The sequence below is a fragment of the Cydia strobilella genome, chromosome 2, assembly GCF_947568885.1.
Source record: "Cydia strobilella chromosome 2, ilCydStro3.1, whole genome shotgun sequence".
NCBI lineage: Eukaryota > Metazoa > Arthropoda > Insecta > Lepidoptera > Tortricidae > Cydia > Cydia strobilella.
The window spans coordinates 27,726,299-27,740,730 of record NC_086042.1 but is presented as its reverse complement, the minus strand read 5'-3'; the positions used below and the strand labels follow the sequence as shown (position 1 = coordinate 27,740,730).

Sequence of the window (14,432 nt, the reverse complement as noted above, 5' to 3'; positions counted from 1 at the left end):
AAGGACTTCACTATTTAAAATATTTAAATAATAAAAGGAACCGACATCCCTTTTGTCAGTAGAAAATGGCGCGAAATTCAAATTTTGTATTTGTACAACCGTACAATTTTTGTAGTTTTTAAACCTCTTAATACCTTGATACTGGCGAAATAGTCCCACTGGGCTGAAGCCATAATTTTAAAAGAAGAAGAAGAACTCATCGCGCCTCATTTTTTAGGGTTCCGTACCCAAAGGGTAAAAACGGGACCCTATTACTAAGACTCCGCTGTCTGTCTGTCTGTCCGTCTGTCACCAGCCTGTATCTCATGAACCGTGATAGCTAGACAGTTGAAATTTTCACAGATGTATTTCTGTTACCGCTATAACAACAAATACTAAAAACAGAATAAAATGAATATTTAAGTGGGGCTCCCATACAACAAATGTGATTTTTTGCCGTTTTTTGCATTATGGTACGGAACCCTTCGTGCGCGAGTCTGATCCGCACTTGGCCGTAAATTTAGTGTGGTTTATGGTGGGCTCCTAATGAGTATTATATTCTTTGATGGTGGGCAACAAATCTACTCGACCAATCATTTTGTCGCATTGCGTATGCTCTGTCCCTCACGGGCGCACGCGTATAGCACATCTATAGGATCCTACCATCTATGGTTTTTCTACTGACAAAGTGGGTGTGCCAGAGTATACATTCCGTTAGTTAAGATCACAAAAATCCGCTAATGTCCAATGCTCAGAATAATGACTAAAGCAAAGAAGCCGGACAAAAATAAAAGCTTGGTAAAAGATATCGTATTCACAACACGTTATTACTTTTTGTCTATGAGTGAGTGAGACAACAATCCGCAAGTTCTTTCGTTTTTTTCAGTATTGTCATAAGATAAACTGAGGGAAATGTCAAATGGTCCTATGTGGTTCTATAATATAATCCAGCCAAATAAAATATATGTTCGTTATTTCACAGGTAGGTGTCAACTGTAACAACTTGACATAGTCGTATTATTTTAGTTGAAATATTTCGGGATGTTTCAGCGGTCATCTTGGTTTATTTTAATTATATTTTTGCTATTCCTGAAAGATTGTTGGAAAACGTGCTGAGTTTTTATTTGTAATGGTTTGAAGTTCCCTTTGTGATAATGTCTTGTGTGATCGAGGGCTGTAAATCGAATACAGGAAGAAAAGAAAATACGCACGAACCGATAACCTTTAATCGGTGAGTTTTGTTCAATTTTGAAGAAATTTATTTATAGGACCTGACCCTAAACATAGAAATCGATATGTTGTTTATGTAATTATTACTTGCATTCAAGTCTATATAGATTTTTGCATATATTTTCGAACTTTTCTGCTAAGTATGAAAGGTTATATTTTTGGCATAGTGATGTATCGACCTCAGATCAATAACCTATCGACATTTACAGCTTTCTTATAGTTTGGCCCAGGACTGTCTCATTTTAATTGATGAGTACAGTCAAGGGCATAAATATATATACATTCCCAAAGTCTCAAAAATATGTGTACGCTCAGACAATAAAATCGTGTTCACATATTTTTTAACCCATTTGTCTGGATCGATATTTTTGCCTTCGACTGTACCTATAGTTTTCTTTGTTCTTACTTACTGACAGATTGTGTTTGCCAGACTATAGTTTAATACTAAAAACCGGTCAAGTGCGGGTAGGACGCGCGCACCAAGGGGACCGTACTTTTTAGTATTTGTTGTTATAGCGGCAACAGAAATACATCATCTGTGAAAATTTCAACTGTCTAGCTATCACGGTTCATGAGATACAGCCTGGTGACAGACAGACGGACAGCGAAGTATTAGTAATAGGGTCCCGTTTTTACCCCTTGGGTACGGAACCCTAATAAAAAAGACATTAATGATCATTGATGAATGTTCCTTTTATTAATATTGTTGGTCACAAAACTCAACTTTTTATTTCAGATTTCCAAAGGACGAGGAATAGGGGATATTACTGCAATGTTCTGCCACCAGAGTGCAGCACTAGCTTTTTTAGTGCACCGTAGAGTAACTTATTCATACTGTACCTTTAACAGGTTTTTGACAAGTTTTCAGGGGACCTACCGGAAAACTCGAATTCGAAATTTCGTTATCTAGCTGCCTCTTTATCGCTCGAATACGCAAGAGTGACAGAGATGTTAGATAACGAAAGTTCGATTTTCTTGTTTCGCGATAGACCCTCAGATTGTGATAATGGCGCCACCTACGCCGAGTTTCGCGTAATATTCCCTATTATTAAATAATAAAAAAATATTACACGAACGTTTTTTTTTATTATTTCCTATTTGGTACAGTCAGCTGCAGAGAAAAGGTACCCCACGTCCATACTAATTTACAGAACTTTGTATGCAGGGGGTGCCTTTTCTCTGCAGCTGACTGTACATGACTAGAAACTATACTTAGTCTTTTAGCATTAGAAAAAACGGTAAACCATTTCCACGTGTCTTTTTATTGACAAGTTTTTTTATAAATATAACAATATTTTACTTATGAAAGCAAAAGTATGTAAATGATCGTATATTATATTTATTGTGACTTATTTTCCAAGTGTTTTTCGATAAAACGACACGTTAAGATCGCTCGCCTTCTTTCTAATGATAAAAAAACGAGAGGTATAGTTAGACGGTTCTGACAGTAGACTGCAAATGAGATAAAAGCTATATTAGGTACATGCATTAATCCTCATATCAGGCGGCTCTTTGATTCCAAGGATTGCATAATTTTTATACTTTTTAACGATTTTTAGAATATGAAAATTATAAAAAGTGTAAAAGTTATGCAATCCTTGTATTCCACGCATTTCATTTCATTTCAACGAGCCGCCTCGCCTGCTACAGATTTCTTGAAATTGCCGCGTTTTTTCAGGTTCAACTTTCATTAGCCAGACTATTATCAATTTGCCAATTTCGTGATTATTATTTTACACGGCACATAAACTTATGCATAATTTATCGATATAAAAAGTCGACACAGTTACATCCCTAGCAAATTATCAAACTTATGACACCGTACGTAAATGAGAAATAACAAGCATATATGCATCTCTTTTCGGCACATTATCTAATTCGTAAGGAAGTAAAGTACGGGTATACATATTTGCGAAGCATTTTTGCCCGACTTCTATGCTTTAGTCATTATTCTGAGGTCCAATGTGCATTGCGTCTCACTCTCTCACTAAGCAAAATGTGAGACGCAAATACACATTGGACAAAGAAATTGCACAGGTGGAATACCACAAGTTAATATTATAAGTTCAAAAAGCGCGCGCAAATGCGCAAATGAAGACGCAACGAAAGTTAATAATTACTAAAAAAAAATATCTTATCTTATTCTTATTCCATCTGACAACACTACTAGTTACGTCACTGTCAACTGTCACCGTCATATGTCATGTCTTAAATAAAGCTGTTGTGTTTGTTTACAAACTTTCGCCGGCTCATTAATTTATTTTTGTTACATTTCAGACTCGCTGAAAGACCCATATATTTGCGGTTCGCCAACATGTGCAGGTAAATAAAACGTTTTTATATCACTAATAAATATATAAAAATCAATACCTATTTCACTTGGTCGCGGCAACACGCGTGAACGGGTGGACCAATTTCGCTAATTATTTTTTGGTTGTTTCTTATTGTCAGGACAAGGTTTTTATAAAAGAAAAATTAGGACTGCGAAAAAAAGATAGATATAGTTGAAAACATGGTGAAACGAAGTTGATCGGGTCATCTAGTCACTAATACATTTGTAATGAAATCTGTACCTAGTGCAACTAAAAATGATTAATTTTGCTATAATGCATGCTGTATTACCAAGCTGTTCTACACTGAATGTAATTTATTAGCTCTTGCTCAGGTATACATCGAGTTTTTTCTAATGTGCACTAAGATTCAGTTCAATAAAACAATGAACAAATCGTCACTACTTTGGAAAAACCTATATTATATTGCTCACAATTCTCACAAACAGAAAAATTTGGTACAGTCAAGTATAAAAATATGTTAAATTATTTTAAACCGGGTCACTCACGTATTAAGTCGAATAGCTCGACATGTTTCAGTCCAATTTACGAGGATCGTCTTCGTTGGTTATAAAAATATGGGTGCATACAACTTACTCAAAACTATGTCCCGTTCTTTATTTACTGACATAAGAGCTAGGTATTATGTGACATATTTTTACATACATGTGCACCCAGCCACCCATATTTTTACATACATTTGACTTAACTTTAATTCATCATCATCTTCCTCGCGTTGTCCCGGCATTTTGCTACGGTTCATGGGAGCCTGGGGTCCGTTTGGCAACAAATCCCAAGAATTGGCGAAGGCACTAGTTTTTACGAGCCCCTGCCATCTGACCTTCCAATCCAGAGGGTAAACTAGGCCTTATTGGGATTAGTCCGGTTTCCTCATGATGTTTTCCTTAACCGAAAAGCGACTGGTAAATATCAAATGATATTTCGCACATAAGTTCCGAAAAACTCATATCTTCATCTCATTCTCATTTGACTTTTAACTTTAAGTATGAGATAAAATGTTTATGTCAAAGTATAAAGTTACATTTGCAAGTATTATCTATACTTTCCTGGAACACATTTTCAGGCTTTAAATGAAAGTTTTACTACATAGTTTATTTATATTTCCCATTATATGTTTTCAGCTTCGGAGAAATTCAAATACTTGCCAGAAATCATCTACCACTATGAGTACAAAGTGAATGTGGAGACATATTTCGCTGGTTCCAGTGACAATAGATCTACACTTGACATCCGAACAGAGGTATGTATAAACTTCCTTATTTGAGGGATGATTTTCAGGATAACAACTATCCTATGTCCTTCCCCGGAACTCAAACTATTGGGTTAAGTGTGAAGAAGTAAACAGACACACTTTCGCATTTATATATAAGGCTGCGTCTTACGTAGGCGAACACTCGCGAACGCGAAGCGAAACGGCGCGGCCAGCCCAAGGCGTTCGCGTTCGTAACGAGATCGCCCACGTACGTAGGACACTTCTATAGGTATCAAAGGATTGATTCACCCCGCTCTGAGCCGCGCTGTACGTCGTACGCTGTGTAACATTAGTATGGAGTTTTTTTTTTTATGTGATAGTCAACAAACGAGCAGACGAGCCGCCTGATGGGAAGCAGTCATCGTCGTCCATGGACATAAGCAACATCACAGGAGCCACTTAAGCATTGCCGACCCTTGAGAACCCTAAATACCCGCTTCTGGAAGAATCCCATGAGTTTTATTGTGCAACAATGTTTCCAGGCTACAATCCAGTTCATCAAACCCTGTGAAGGGCTGCTGCAGCTGTCAGACGTCACCCTCATCGATCAGGATGAGAGCTTCCCGGTTGAGAGAGCTGAGAAGTTCATACATGCCCTCTCGCTTTATGACCTTAGGTAAGGGAATTGTAGTTTGTAGACAAGAGAATAATAATCTATAAATTGTATATACAGATGTCAATCACAATGAAAAAATCAACGATGATCAACTCTGGTCAACGTGGGACTCGAACCCACATCCTTGGATTGCCGGTCCAATGCGTTACCAAAGATAGATATAACTCCGTAATAGATAGATACAGTCTAAGGAAAAAACGTGCCTCGAAAACCAAGAAAATTTGATTCTCGTTCAGAGGGCGCTACTAGTTTTGGCCTACAGTCGAATAGATGGCGTTGACGGTTTCGTTTGTTATTTAACAATTTTAACGCATATCAGTGAAAGAACATGGGTCAAAATCATAAAAATAATTAATGCAAATAAAAAAAATCATTTATCTATATTTAAATACATTCTATCGTATTTCTATAAATCTTCATTTTTAGTTTTAAAGTGTGTCGACAGATGGCAGTGAATTTACTGGGGTTACAAAATTTACTATGACAGTACCGCTCTAGTATAAGTTACTCTATGGCGTTACCAATTGCGCCAGCTGACCATCTGTCAAACCACCAACCAACAAACCAACGCGAATTTAATCATTGCAACTGTGACTGTGCACTAGCGACATCTGCATATTAAGGTTCACAACCTTGACCATCATCGTTGATTTTTTCATTGTGATTGACATCTGTATATACAATTTATAGATTGTAATAATGTGGTACGTCCCACAATAAAATAGGAAAAATATATTAACATTTAAGAGAATAATAACTATAAAGTTTTGCAACACATTACAAGTGTTAAAGTTTAATTATCCAGTTATCACAAAACATGTAGCTACACACAACAACATCAATTTCAGCTGTCATATAATAATTGTGATTACAATATTTTGCTCTATTACACGCGTGTTAGTATCATAGTGGCACCAGTGACCAACAAGGAACCAGGCGGCCTAGCCAAGTTGATGATCGCTTGAATTGGTGTGTCTCTATCACTCTTCCATATTAGTGTGACAGTGACAGTTTCGTTCGCTACGGAGCATTAGTGATTGGCATGTTGTCTACGGGGCCAGTACCCGACACTTTTTTCCAAGAAAATATGGGTAGTTAGCCGATTCCTGAATGTGGTAACACTGTGCTGTAGCTGCACAGTGTTGCTGTATTAGGAGATCGGTTCCCTGCCCTTATTTTCTTTGATAAAAAATAGAAGTGTCAGATACTGGTTCCCTGTCGGTCACTGGTGCCACTACGTTAGTACTATTTTGTATATGGTGACGATAGTCAGTTTGTTATTAAAAAAAAATATCTTCCATATAATGAATTCATAATGATATTGGTAACCCTCCCATAATCGCAACCCGTCAGCAATTTTGAAAAACTATACTACAAAGATACTTTTGAACCTGAAGTTGATTTTAGTCCATAACACTTAAGGTTTAATTCAATAACCCAGGTTCGCGTTCCACGATGGCATCATATCAGAAGTATGCCCCGACCCGTCGGAAGAAGAATGGGTGCTCAACTTCAAGAGAGCCGTGCTGTCCATGTTCCAAAACTCCATGAAGCGGTTTGATATCAACTTTGTTGGTGTTGAGGTAAGTAAAACATTGTAAAGCTCTTACTTAGCTTATAAACTGAAATGGATGTCATACACTAAAAAAAAACCAGCCAAGTGAGTCTGGCAATTTTTTAAAAATAGAATGACAGTTTTGTTGGTGAGCGCATGCCACTCGCTGATACACAATGGTCACGCACTCACCAACAATGGGCACGCGCACACGCAAAAGGAACAAAGGCTTTGCAGACTATAATATACCATTTAATTTCAGCAAGACATCCACGGCTCTTGCAATGTGAACTACACAGTTCGCGGGCAGAATGACACTAGCTTGGTGTTGGAGAAGAGACGGGACCTGTCTCTATGTACAACACGATATAAGTACATGTCAATACTGCAGAGTGTGCGCTACGATTTCCAGAGTGTGAGTAATTCTTTGCCATTTAGTCCATTTAACTTAACTATACCCTTAAGTTATAATTTTGTAAATCAAAACTCATCGGCGTCAAACATCAAGACCGAGTGAGAAATGTCGAGATCCGATATGTGGGTGACGTCATTACTAAGCTTAAATGGAGTTTGGCGGGGACATGTCTTCCCATGTTCCCGGGGACAAATTGGAATACACCTTACATTCTGTTCTTTAAACATTAACAACATTTACAAAGCGATGTGACATGTCTTTGGTGGTAAATTACTAATACGTATACCATATAAAACTAATTCCCCCAATTTCCAGCGCTTTCAAACATGGCCAGTGCTAAAATCCGAAAGCAAATGCGTCGTGTCCGTCGACCACCACATCTACAAGTCCGTCAACTGTCGCGAGCGCCATCTATTTGAGCCTTTCTCGGGCAAGAACTCTGGCGCCATGACAACCGTTATACAAGATCTGGTGCTAATGAGAGAGGTGAACAAGACAGACTCGCAGATCATGGAGACGCAGCCAAAAGGTAACCTTATCTCAATATGTTAAGAGTCTAATATTAACTGTCAACCGCCGCGAACTCGGGTGCCGTAACAACCGTCGTATAAGTGCTTATGAGTGACGAAGGCAGACTCGCAAATCATGGAGGCGCAGCCGAAAAGTGATGTTATTGACATGCGTGTAGAGTCGAATTTCACTTTTTAACGCTTGCATGGATCAGCCAGTTTTTGTGCAATATTGTAACCATTCACCCTATTCGATCATCTTAAAGTGTATTTTCCCTCTTTCAGGCTGGATGGCGATAGAGAGACGCTCCAATCTGCTTCACCATCACAATTCGCATGTCAAGACTGAAACTGGAGAGCTGAAGTCAGCAAGAGAAGTTTTGAAGTTGTTGTGCAAGTTAGTACAACACCTATTCACTATAACACTTTAAACTCTTGCGTTTTGTACACATAATTAATGTCATTACCGGGTATAATGCGATTAAATTTCTACCCCGAACATTTATATAAACTAATGTCGGGTAGTTTAGTGTTGTTTAGCAATATCTCAATTGACATTTGCTAGGACGTCAGTCTTCCGTGACCACAGCTAGTGCAACCTATTCACTATTCAAGAAATAAGGCCATACAATTTTAAAAACAATAATGCAGTACATAAAGTTGTTTTTTTTTTCAATTGAAATAAAAATAATGGAATGAAATTGTTCCAATAGGGGGTATTACTGCAATGTTTTGCAGCCAGAGTGCAGCACAAGCGCCTATCGTAAACCATAGAGTAACTTAATACAGATTGTGCCTTAAACTGTGCGGTTTGTTTACAAAGGGCCTACCGGGAAACGCGAAAGTCGAAATTTAGTTATCTGCCTAATTTCGATTTTCTTGGTTCGCGGCAGACCCTCAGATTTTGATGGTATTGGCGCCCCCTACGCAGGGTTTCGCGTAATATTCCCTATTGAAAAGGTTGTAATTTTATTCAACTATTTTTAAAAGTCTTTTCAAAAGGGTTTATTTCTTAAATTTTTTTTTCTCTATGAACACCTTACAAAAATAAGCCCATTTTGAAGAGACACCTCATTTCTAGTAGTAACAATGCCATAGATTTTTTTGACATGCGATAAAACAGTGGGTTAATAAAAGTGTTACGTGTGTATCTGTGTCTGACATACGACACCCAGTAGGTATACAGCTATACACAACTGACAACCATAAACAGCATTTGAAGGATGACTTGACCGTCTTACTCGTCTTATTTATTTATTTATTTATTTAATCTTTATTGCACAAAAGAAAATACAAATGTACAAAAGGCGGACTTAATGCTACAAGGCATTATCTACCAGTCAACCTTCGGGCAAAGCAGATAACTTGTAGGCGGTGCAACATCACGCAGCTAGCTTAGCTACAGTTCAAGAAAATTCCATACGAAAAATGTGTACATTTAATTTTTTATTCATTACATTTCATTATTTATAGCATCAAGGACAGCACAGATGACTACGTACCAGGAATGACGATGGACGAGAAGCTGGACAGCGGTTCCACCGTCGGTTTGTGGGGGAAGCTAGTGCGCGCGGCCCGGGGACTACATTACCCTGCATTATCACAACTCTTGTCTAGAGCCCCGAGCATCTGTCCTAAAGCGACGTAAGTTTCCTCTTTTTTCTAAGAAGTTCCACCGGGGAAAACTGGCGCACACGGCTCGGGGGCTACATTACCCCGCCCTGTCACAGTTGTTGTCTAGAGTTTATCAGTAAGCGCCATCTCGTTTCTCTGCTATTATTTAAAGTTCATAATATAACCACATTAACGCACCTCTCACGGCTGGAGGCTACATTGCTCTGCACTGTCATAGTTACTGTCTAGATTCCCTTCTATCTGTCCTAGAGCGACGGGAGTACTTTATGATTACATATGTTAATAAACTGTGTACTTGTGTAGTTTCTGTAACTCCCATTTTTTTATCAGAATTAAATTTCAAAATTATATGCTTAATGTATTTCATTTTCTTTTTTGATATCGTCGCCTAGTTCCAATAGAGCACGCTTCGGCTAAATCGATCTGTGTTAAATTGTACCCAAAAATGCATTTATTTCAAAATTACCTATTTTCAGAAAACACATGCTAGACGCCCTACCCTACATAGCGAGCGCCGGTTCCGTAGAACTTATTAAGGACATGGTTCTACGTGAAGCAGTCGATGCCAACACCAGGCATGAATGGCTCATGTCCATGGCCATGATACCGAGGTATTGCACCTTATTAGCAATGTATTAAGGTTTAAGTATATTGGAAAAAAAGTATCCTGGTCACGGCACCAAATATTGTAACCGATTAGAAAGGCACCTTATCCTTATTATAATGCGGTTAATTTTTCGATGACTTCACCTACACAATACTGATACCGAAGTAATGTACCTTATGAACATTACAGTAAGATCTATATTTAAAAAAAAACTGGTCACGGCACCAAATAATTGTATCGCTGGTTTTAAATTATCATCACATAACTTGAAGAACACCTTATCCTAATTAAAATAAGGTTCACATTTGATAGGTTACGTTTATGACTACAGTATAAAAGTATAATTTTTATTTCACTTTAATGGTTTTTACCAAATTTCGTTAAAGCTCGTTTACTTTAACCTATTTATCTCGTCCAAGGAGGTGTCTGTGCCTAATGGGAAATAAGTTACCTGATAATGTTTTAAACCTAGGTAAATCTTTTTTTCTTCTTACAGACCGAAGCAAGAAATGTTAACCAGCATGTTGGAGCTGCTGAAGAAACAGCCAGGAGACCAAGTAATCAGCTTCACTGTGTCTTCAATGGTGCACTCCTACTGCAAACATAGTGGAAAAAATCGTAAGTATAAATGCTGTCTTTAATCTCAGGGCTTTCGATAAAAGGATTGATTCTTTATATAACTCAAACAAAATTGTATTTAACTTACTACACTTCTAAATACCATCTGCTTACGTTCCGCACCTCCAGCCGCCGTCAGGAACAGAGGAGCTGCCAAGGTGCTCAAAAATATCTGAACGCGCCTCTATTTTTAAGGAATCTGGTGCTCCGATATTCCTATATGTTATAAAATATACACTTATAATTAGAATCTAATTATCCCATTTTATCGGATAATTATCGCGATAATTATCAAAGACTATAATTATTTGGTAAATTCGAACCCTGCTTCGGAACTAACTGAGGGTGAAAGTGGAAATAACACAAACATGCGGGTGGATCCGCGAACTCAACTAATGTTTTGTGATTTTTTCAATATTACTTTATATTTTAAACCGAACATTTGTTTGTCAGTGCGCGAGTGCTGCGAAGAAGAGACGCCCAAGCTGATAATGGAAGAGTTTCAGAACATAGTCAAGGAGGTCGATAGCAAGGTTTTTGCCACCGCAAAGAGAGCCGTGAGAAACAAAGTGAGATAATTTTTGACAATACAAATTTTTCGATTTAAATATATTTCGAGACACTCTTTGTTACGGGCTGGCACGAACGTATGTGCATCTTAAATCAGTAATAACATAAAATGCATTTTCTTCTAGGTTAAAATTGCGATAAAAGCGCTAGGTAATATCGGTGGCTTTAAGCAGGAGTTCACAGACGTGCTTATCAACATAGTGGGCGACGAGTTGGTTCCTGTGCCTATAAGATTGGCCGCCGTGGACGCTTTCCGGAGGACACCTTGTGTGGAAACACGGTAATGTTATATTTCTCAAAAGATACGCGGAAATATGGACTTGTGTTATTTGTACCTTGGCCTAAATAAGAATTCTACTACGCCTCGGCGTCTCGTTTCGTTTGCCCTATATCTTCCCCGGCTAATAATTCCCTATTCACCATATCATATTGTATTCAAAAACTTTTGAAATGATTCAACTTTTTTGCTAGAACTTCCTCTTTTTAAATCGATTGACACCTCATTTACCAAAATCGGCTTAGTAGTTTTGACGCTATAGTAAAACGCAATGATTGCACACCCCCCCGCATACACTACCGCTCTTAACTATTTAGGCACTCGTCATTTTTTTCCATACAATTGTATACAAAATCGATTTTCAGAATTATACCGCTAGGTCGCAGTAGAGTAACAGTTTTTTGTGGAGTTTATTTTTTTAATTTAACAGACATAGCGAGCTTCAAAATTATGTGTAGAATATTCGTGTACATTGCCTATTTACCAAATGGCAAGCGTAAAAAAATCCATAAATCATTTTCCATTACAAAATCCTGCTACATAAGGGTTTTTAAAATCGTTACATAAAGTAAACTCGAAATTATAGATGATGTCTTTGGCAACAATGAGGGTCAATATATTTACCAAAATAAATTTTCAATCCAACATGTAAGAGAGTCATTTGCCTGCGATCGAACAGTAAGATTTTGAAAATAACTTTTGTATACAATTGTACTTTTGAGCGGTAGTGTACATACAAACATAGACTGCTCAAATGATAAACTTTTACATCGTAGTCGTTTAAAAAAAAGCTATTACGAATCAGGGTGCTTAAAAGTCAACTTGCCAATCATTAACGCTCCGTAGCGAACGAAACGCAACTCTGTCACACTAATATGGAATAGTGAGAGACTACACTACGGAGCGTTAACAATTGGCACGTTGGCTAGGCATCCAGGTGTCACAAAGCCTATTTTAAATTATTTTAATATTTCGTTTTATTACTTTTCAGTGAATATTTCCTAGAAACGTTCCGCGAAGACTACGTAAACATCGAAGTACGCATAGCGTCTTACTTGCAAGTAATGAAGTGTCCAACCTTAAGCATCGTTAGGAAGATCTACCACGCTGTGAGAAACGAGAAGGTCAATCAAGGTACGTTTTAAGAGTCCGCAGCAAAGATAGATATAACTCCGTAATAGATGGATACAGTCTAAGGAAAAAACGTGCCTCGAAAATCAAGAAAATTTGATTCTCGTTCAGAGGGCGCTACTCGCTTTGGCCTACTGTCGTATAGATGGCGTTAACGGTTTCGTTTGTTATTTAACAATTTTAACGCATATCAGTGAAAGAACATGGGTCAAAATCATAAAAATAATTAATGCAAATAAAAAAAATCATTTATCCATATTTAAATACATTTTATCGTATTTTTATAAATATTTATTTCTAAAGTGTGTCGACAGATGGCAGTGAATTTACTGGGGTTACAAAATTTACTATGACAGTACCGCTCTAGTATAAGTTACTCTATGGTCCGCAGCAAGCTCGGCCGAATTTCACCTTCCCATACAGAATACAGAACTTTATTGGTAAAAGCAAATTTTACAGGTCACATAAATGGAAACAAACGGAGTTTCGTTCTCATTTTAAAACTATGTGTTGAATTGTAATGAAACTTTGCATATACAATGAAATGAGGTATATCTATGCCTATAACTAGTTTATATAGCTCCAGTTTATAAAACAAATAGAGCCGAATCCGAAATAGAGCAAAACACGTAGTATAAAACACAGAGACGTAGTATAAAAAGAAATCCACTTCATTGTCGGACTGTATTTCAACTCTAAAATGTAACAGTCGTGTGGCCTCACCTCAGAAACCTCTGCACTTCAAGGTAGAAATCCAGAATCTGCTTTCTGGCAACACCATTCCATTACTCTCCTTTCCGTTTCCATTATTTCTATGCCACATTTACGGCATAACCATAGACCTAGCATAACATAGATCAGCTATACGCGTGCACCCGTGAGGGATAAAACATACGCAATGCGACAATATGATTGGTCGAGTAGATTTGTAGCCCACCATAGACCATACTAAATTTACGGTGGGGAATTAAAGAAAAAGTGAGACTGTGACAAGGACAAACAATAACAGCACTTTCTCTGCTACTCCTACTGAAAGATACATAAGACTATCCCGTTCGGTCATTTCCCCCCACCCCTCATGACCGATCCAGTTATACTAGATTCATGGGCATAACCTTAACTCTTTTTTTTTCAGTGGCAACATTCGTCTGGTCCCACCTGAACAACTTAGGCCAATCATCCCTACCCTCTAGGGTGGAAATCCAGGGTCTGCTTTCTGGCAACCCCATGCCGCAGTTGGAAGACCAGCCGGACTTTAGGATGTTTTCGCGAAATTATGAGCAGAGCGTGTTCTTCGACCAGTATAATGCGGGTGAGATTTGGACCTTAAGTATATGTATGGGTAGGTTAAAAATAGTGTGGTGAGGCTGAGGCTCTTGCGACAAAGCAAACATAATCATGAGGAACAAGCTAAGAGTTGTGACCACCTGACCACCTCGAACGTTTAAGACAGTACTAAAAGCTTCACCGCTAGGGGCGCTAGTGTAGATGGAGGTCTTTCAAAATGTCAAATGCATAGTAGTTTGGGGGGTTTCTAGCTTTTTTATCGGAAATTTTCATTCCTTATTCATAATTGTGGTAAATCTTTGTCCATCTTTGATTAATCATGGTAAACAATAGATATGGCTCAATAAATGTTAGTGGTTAAAAAAAAGTGCCAACTAAAATATAAGCAAAATTAAACAGG

General features: G+C 37.9%; 1 protein-coding gene across 1 annotated transcript in view; it reads left to right on the top strand.

The window, feature by feature from the left end:
* The window catches only part of LOC134755147 (uncharacterized), a 103,787-nt gene that overhangs the window by 3,155 nt on the left and 86,200 nt on the right, over window positions 1–14,432 (top strand). The window contains exons 2-15 of the mRNA XM_063691632.1: window positions 3,487–3,531; window positions 4,682–4,800; window positions 5,295–5,428; window positions 6,870–7,011; window positions 7,246–7,398; window positions 7,714–7,927; window positions 8,193–8,304; window positions 9,381–9,551; window positions 10,019–10,153; window positions 10,646–10,767; window positions 11,221–11,336; window positions 11,463–11,617; window positions 12,606–12,748; window positions 13,881–14,057. Of these exons, the coding sequence (XP_063547702.1) occupies window positions 3,487–3,531; window positions 4,682–4,800; window positions 5,295–5,428; window positions 6,870–7,011; window positions 7,246–7,398; window positions 7,714–7,927; window positions 8,193–8,304; window positions 9,381–9,551; window positions 10,019–10,153; window positions 10,646–10,767; window positions 11,221–11,336; window positions 11,463–11,617; window positions 12,606–12,748; window positions 13,881–14,057 (1,938 nt within the window). The remainder of the gene's footprint in view (window positions 1–3,486; window positions 3,532–4,681; window positions 4,801–5,294; window positions 5,429–6,869; window positions 7,012–7,245; window positions 7,399–7,713; window positions 7,928–8,192; window positions 8,305–9,380; window positions 9,552–10,018; window positions 10,154–10,645; window positions 10,768–11,220; window positions 11,337–11,462; window positions 11,618–12,605; window positions 12,749–13,880; window positions 14,058–14,432) is intronic.